At 38.9% G+C, this 6640-nt stretch overlaps 2 protein-coding genes across 5 annotated transcripts in view; one reads left to right on the plus strand and one right to left on the minus strand.

Annotated features, from left to right (window-relative positions):
* traf3ip1 (TNF receptor-associated factor 3 interacting protein 1) overlaps positions 1 to 4357 on the minus strand; it is a 21800-nt gene extending 17443 nt beyond the window's left edge. For all 4 annotated transcript variants that reach the window (XM_032512953.1, XM_032512955.1, XM_032512952.1 and 1 more), the window contains exons 1-2: positions 3924 to 4357; positions 1746 to 1814 (exon numbers count right to left, since the gene is read on the minus strand). In XM_032512953.1, coding sequence (XP_032368844.1) covers positions 1746 to 1814; positions 3924 to 4046 — 192 coding nt within the window. In that variant the 5' untranslated portion in view covers positions 4047 to 4357. The remainder of the gene's footprint in view (positions 1 to 1745; positions 1815 to 3923) is intronic.
* Positions 4358 to 4517: 160 nt separating this feature from the next.
* agr1 (anterior gradient 1) overlaps positions 4518 to 6640 on the plus strand; it is a 6928-nt gene continuing 4805 nt past the window's right edge. The window contains exons 1-4 of the mRNA XM_032512981.1: positions 4518 to 4706; positions 5245 to 5363; positions 5566 to 5629; positions 6269 to 6321. Of these exons, the coding sequence (XP_032368872.1) occupies positions 5267 to 5363; positions 5566 to 5629; positions 6269 to 6321 (214 nt within the window). The 5' untranslated portion in view covers positions 4518 to 4706; positions 5245 to 5266. The remainder of the gene's footprint in view (positions 4707 to 5244; positions 5364 to 5565; positions 5630 to 6268; positions 6322 to 6640) is intronic.

Below are 6640 nucleotides of genomic sequence, written 5' to 3' on the forward strand. Positions count from 1 at the left end.
CCGGTCTCTCTTGGTTTTGCTGTAATAGTTTTAGACAGCTAGGGAATTCCTTTGACACACTGAGTTCCTCTCTACTCTATCTATCTATCTTTCTATCATTCCATTTTGCGTGTATCCATGTCCCAGAAATGCTTGTTACTAACCTAGCTCTGGGGAGTCATTACCCGGAGTCCTTATGTTCTTTTTCCCCCAGTATGTTTCCTCGGATCAGGGAGGCTCCAAAATCATGGTAGCAGCTGTCGCCATGGTCCCGCTACATGTTCTGCGATGCCATGTTAAATCCTGCTACGCTCTGCGGTGCCCAGCTACGTCCTGCTACGCTCTGCTGTGCCTTGTAATGCCGCACAGTGCCCTGCTATGCCATGAACTGCTACAAACTACTATTTTATTGTGACTGTTATTGCCACTCTTCATTCTAACCCCAACCGGCCCGTCAGACACCGCCTACCAAGAGCCTGGGTCTGACCGAGGTTTCTGCCTAAAAGGAGTTTTTCCTCGCCACTGTCGCACTGTTGCTTGCTCTGGAGGGAACTACTAGAACTGTTGGGTCCTTGTAAATTCTGGAGTGTGGTCTAGACCTACTCTATCTGTAAAGTGTCTCGAGATATCTTGTTATGAATTGATACTATAAATAAAATTGAATTGAATATTTTCCTCATATTGTGCAGCCCTAAACTACTCTACTGTGACATACTTGCAATATTTATGCTTGTTACAAATGCAATTTACAACCATAGTTTTATCCTCCAGTTACAGTATTCCTAATTTATTGTATGTTTTGCACATGTTTGTGTAGTATCTAATTTTTTTGTCTTATTTTATTTACATTTATTTACTAGTATTTTCTTTTTCTATTTTAGTCAGTGTGCTTTTCTTTGCACTCAACTCTTTTACTTGACTCAAAGAGCCTGCACAAGAATTCTGCCTGAATGAAGAATGTGCCTGGACTGTTTGGAGTATGCACAAATGGCAAACAAAAGTCTTGAATCTTACACACAAATAAGGGTGCTGCTTTGGACATAAATACATAAATGTTATAATCAGAATCAGCTTTATTTTCCGGGTATGAAGACACATATGAGTAATTTTGCTTTGGATTATACATTGCATAATCAAGCAAATTAACAGAGACAAATGCAGTGTTGTCCCTACCATTTTAAGGCTTAGGTGCAGCACCCAAGCCATTTTGGGCACCACCTAAGCCGAATAAATGTAACCAAAATACTTTTCTCACATGTAACGATTGTAGTTGGTCCCTAGTAGACTTCAGCAAGTTTTGTATTTAAGCTTTTTGAGTGTTAATATCTGCTCTAGCTTTTCCACCGTTTTAGACACGGACATGGTAATAATGGTCCAAAAGGATGTGTCATTGTTTTTTGTTTTTTATTAAATCAAAAACATATTTTCTTGAGCGAGGACCCCTAAACCCCCTACCAAATAAGCGTAACTTAGTCTTCCACAAACCTAGGGAAAACACTGGCATTTTAGGCCTTTATTTATACAGGGCAGCTGAAGACATGAAGGGGAGAGAGTGGGGAATGACATGCAGCAAAGGCCACAGGGCGGAGTTGACCCTGCGGCCGCTGCGTCGAGCAGTAAACCTCTATACATGGGCGCCTGCTCTACCAGGTGAGCTACCCAGGTGCCCAAAGGGAACACTATTAATCAAAGAATATTGATATTAGTTTTTAGGAGAGCAGAGGTTACAAATGTTTAACGAAGTGGACAGCATGTGGTGAACTTACCTTAACATTATCTGACTTCATATCATTTTCTTCATACAATCCTTTCATAAAACCAGTGGTTCTGATGATCTGAAAGTTGTGAGAAACAGGTTTCACACTCAGTTTGCAGATAAAGTGGATGATGTACACATCATGCAGTCCTCAATTCTAAAACATATTTATTATTTTTACATATATTATTTTTCAGTATGTAACACTATTGCTTTTCTAATGCATGCTCACATCTTTTTTGAATAGGAAACATTAATTAAAACTTAAGCATAAAACGTTTTTGTGCAAGTGAATTACTGTAGGTCTGGGACAAAAGACAAAGCCTACCCACGTAGTTAATTCATACATGCTTGAAAATAATGTTCTGGCCTTAGTATTCCAGTTCAAAAGTATATGCTTAAATATCATTGGTGAAAATGCTGTTGTTTGATTGCCAATGCCTGCAGTCAACACAATGCTAATCAGAGGAAAGGTGTTACACATGCCGACACTCTTCCCTTTATCAAATATACATGAACCTAATGTGAAATAGTAGACTACTCAACAGGCAGAGAGTGAGGATAAGATCCTACTTGTTTAATAAAGTGAAACAGATTTGCTTGACACCTCAAAAGGATTCTATTGTGTGGATGAAGGTAGTAATGAAAAAGAAAGAAAATGCAAATGAGATACAGCTTTTTAATCACACAGGTTGGATTTTGTTTCCCCAAGTCATTTTATGTAGCACTTCTAACTTTGGTACCAAATCTTATTTATCTTGTTCTAATGCTACCTAGACTACTACTACTACTACTATTACTACTACTACTACTACTACAGACACATGTTTGTGTTGATAAATTGTTAATTGTTTCAAGTTCAGTCTGATTTAATTTAAAATGACAATTTAACACAGTAAAACACAGAAGCGGTCAATATAAAGTTTCCAAAGATGTGTTGGCGTTATCAAATAAAATTACAACAAGTTTTCGTATGGTAGGGAACCAGTTGTCTGAAGCGTCCTAATGCCCACATGACTATACAATCTGTATCTGATATTGTCAAGGTATTTTATTTACATTTTCTACCTGTGAATAACAACTTTTTCCATACCATATAATCCAAGCCCTAAGTGGCATATCACCTCTATGTTGTACACCAACTAGATGAAAACAAATGCTTGATATAGGTAGCTACAGTAGAAGCTGACCCAGGTCTGACCTGACAGTAACAGCTGCTGTGGCTTGCTAAACTGAACCCAACTGCCAAGGAACCAGACTTTTTACTGTGGAGTCCACCTCAGCCCTTCCTTAAATCACCCAGAAAGGCTTGGAGTATATAGCTATGTAACCTGCTCACTTATTTGTGTCCCTCAGTTCTTAGCAAACCCAGACCAAGAACGGTAACAATGTTTCACATTTACACAGCGATTAGCTAGCTAAGTTAATTATAGCATAACGTAACCCGCATTATCAAACAGACCAGCTGCAATAAGCTGCTCAGCATCCGTGATCTCAACGTGACGGACTCGAACAATCAAACAAATTCAGCCAATTTAGCGAATACTCACATCTCACTGTAGTTAAAAGTGTACACCACTGGTTTGACACATGGACAGTTGAAGAAGGTTTGACAGCTGTGTGCTCAGGTCGTGCCTATCACGACCCCAGATTATATATTTATTAACATTAACGGTCTATGATCACGACACAGCTTCCCTAACATCAATGCATATTGCGTATAAATAAAGGCTTAATTAAAAAAAAATCGCAACTAGCTATACAACGCCATATACACGTCTAGCTAGTTAACCAGCTAACTCACTTTTCTAACGTTACAGAATCTTCGCTACTTGGCACCCAAACAATAACATTGGATTTCTAGTGAATGTTAGCAACTCTATCTTTGGTTGATGGTCTACCTTGATGGTTTAAGTACTTTTCCAACCTTATTCGTACAACGGCAGCCACATTGATGGCTCGAGAAAAAGCTGCGGAGGGCAGTAACGTTACTGCGAAGTTAATGCTAGCAAGCTAACTTACTTGGTTAGCATAGTTCTTGCTAACGTTGATGTATTAGCCAGCTAACTGATGACATTGCTGCTGGCGTCTGCCTTCTCATATACAGCTATATATGGTGTAGCTAGCCAGCTAGTTAAACAACCGCCAGCTTGACAACGTTATCGTAAGGTTAGCATATCAGTCTCACCTCACTGAAGATATCGTGAAGGTATCGAAACGGCGGCTTGCTTAGCAGTTTCTCCGTGAGAGGCGGTTTCTTTATTACTTTGCCCAGCGTGTCCTGGGTCTTTTTTACCACTGTCGCATTCATGGCAGTCGTCGAAAAGTAAAGCTAAGAAGCTTAAACGTAGTAAAATAACGTAAAAACTAGCAAGCTAATGCAGAGAAAGAACCAGTCCTGGCGGCTCTGTCGCCTGGTTGCTATGTCAATGTTCTGCAATCCCATAGTGCATCATTAATTACGACTGCGCCTGCGCTGAGTGTTACGGTTGCTAGGCGCTGCTTGTGTCCATAGCAACAGCTAACAACCTGCAACAAAGGCTGCAAGCTGCAATGGTCTCTTATTATGCTTATTATACATCTGTGGCAGTAGTTAGCCAGATAGCAATGCATACATAAAGTCAGACAGACAGACAGACAGACAGACAGACAGACAGACAGACAGACAGTCAGACAGAAACCTTGAGCTGTCTGTGACCTGACCCCCGAATAAAACAAATGCCACAAAACTTATCTATTCCTATAATGTTAACGTTATTGTGTTACATCTCAGTTATAAATCAGTATGTTCATCTCAAAGTTTTAGCAATTCAGTGATTCATTGAGTGATTTGTCTTCTGTATTTATAGCACAGTTATGATAAACCTGTTTGGTGAGTTCAGTTAAAAGGAATCACTGCTGACAAAAAAGGTATAAAAGGTAACTGAAAGGAAGGGTAGGGCTACACATGCTTTTGCTTCATGCTGTCAAGGTAAGACAACTAGCCTACTACATGCAACTTCAGAGGACAGAAATACTTGAGTTATGAATGTCCTTTTCTATAAAAATGACCAGTGTTTTCATAATATGTAAATAAGGGTGTTTCTGAAAATGCTGTGAACAAATAGTAATGTTTCAATCCTACTTTTTGATACAGATTTTTTTTAAGTTATAGCAATGGTAGAGGGATGTATTGTATTAGTTTTGTTCAACTCATAACAATAATCAGTTAGTCAGTCAGTGAATCAACAGTGCAATAAAAAGTAACCTTTTATTATGTGTAGAGTTACAACGTGGTAGCAGCTGGAGCTAGGAATAAGGTGGATACAAAGTCAACGTTTGGGAATTCTTTGGTGCTACTGCACATACACTCATTTGAGTACCAGCTTAGCTTGTCTGGTGAGTTGGCAAACATGAAAGAAAAAAGTGTAGTATATCTGTAAAGTGTGCACTTAGAAAACACTGTGATTGCAGTGGGTCAAAAATTGCTTTTCAAATGAACATATCTGAATTTAAATCTGTTGTTTCAGTTCTCTTAAAGGATAGGAAGTGATGCTTCGCTGGGTCTTGTTTGCTTTGTTCCTTGGTATCTGTGCCAGTGCCGGAGAACAGAAAAAAAGGAAACCACAGCCTCAGTCCTTATCAAGAGGTGGGTGATCATCCTTTTCTTAAGCCTGCACATCTGTAGTTTCCATCTTAGGAATCATTGACTCACTGAATATATAGCTGTGATACACAGATACAGTCTTGAACTGGAATTGTGCTTGTCATTGAATTGATTCAGTTAATATAATGGAACCATAAAGCAGTGTGCCACATACACAGTGATTTCAGCGCGTTTTGTCCTGCAGGATGGGGGAATAGTATTAATTGGGTCCAAAGTTACGAAGAAGGCCTGTCACAGATGGTGAAAAGGTAAGAATCTATGCCTTGATAACAGCCTTGAATATTTGTTGAATCTGTTTGTAAATGGGTTTTAGTAGTGAGAACAGACTGTATGTGCAAAATGGCAATGTGTGCGCTTTGTTTCCTTGATCTGCATCCTAAAAGTATAGGCCGTACACATGGCATGCATGCGAATTACTATTGCCTACAGCTCCTAACAATATGGATTTTTACCTTTGAAGAGTTTTTTAAATTTATCAACTGTTTGAATAGAAAAAGCGCAGCATTATGAGGAGTCTTGAGGATTGGAAATGCATCTGATCCATTGCTAGTGGAATATAGCAAAAAGGCAAGGCAAGGCAAGGCAGCTTTATTTGTTTAGCACATTTCAGCGTTAGGGCAATTCAAAGTGCTTTGCATAAAAGCAATTAAAAAAATAAAAACAGACAAAACACAATAATAAAAGTTACAGTGCAGTATAAGAAATTAAACATTAAAGAAATTAAGAAGTTACAATTCCATTTTATTTATCATTACTATTTTTTCAAATCTGGCATTGGGGCTGTGATTTCTCAGGGATTATGTTGTGTAATATTGCAGTCCCACCCATCATTGTGCTTATTGTGTTAAGGAATGTGTTGTTGTTTCTCTCTTATTTTGCTCTCACAGTCAGAAGCCACTGATGGTCATCCATCATCGAGTCGACTGCCCGCACAGTGAAGGTACTGCAGTTACTCTGGGTTTTTACAAATGAAAAATATTATAAATATCTTCTGCTTTCATGGGGAAACAAGGGTTGCATTCATGCTAAGTAGGGAGGGAAATTAGACTAGAATTGTGTTTGTTAAACTGGATTAAATGGTTACTCTGCAGGTCCAACCTGCAAAACTTGTTCAGTGTATTACCTACACACATAGATCGGCACACCCCAAGTTTGGAGATTAGTCAGGAGATATTCTTTCTATGGCTTACTAATACACTGAATATGGAGAAGCACCTCATGCAGTGGCGCTCAAAAGTTTGGGCACCCCAGGTAAAAAT

This window comes from Etheostoma spectabile, chromosome 4 (assembly GCF_008692095.1).
Source record: "Etheostoma spectabile isolate EspeVRDwgs_2016 chromosome 4, UIUC_Espe_1.0, whole genome shotgun sequence".
NCBI lineage: Eukaryota > Metazoa > Chordata > Actinopteri > Perciformes > Percidae > Etheostoma > Etheostoma spectabile.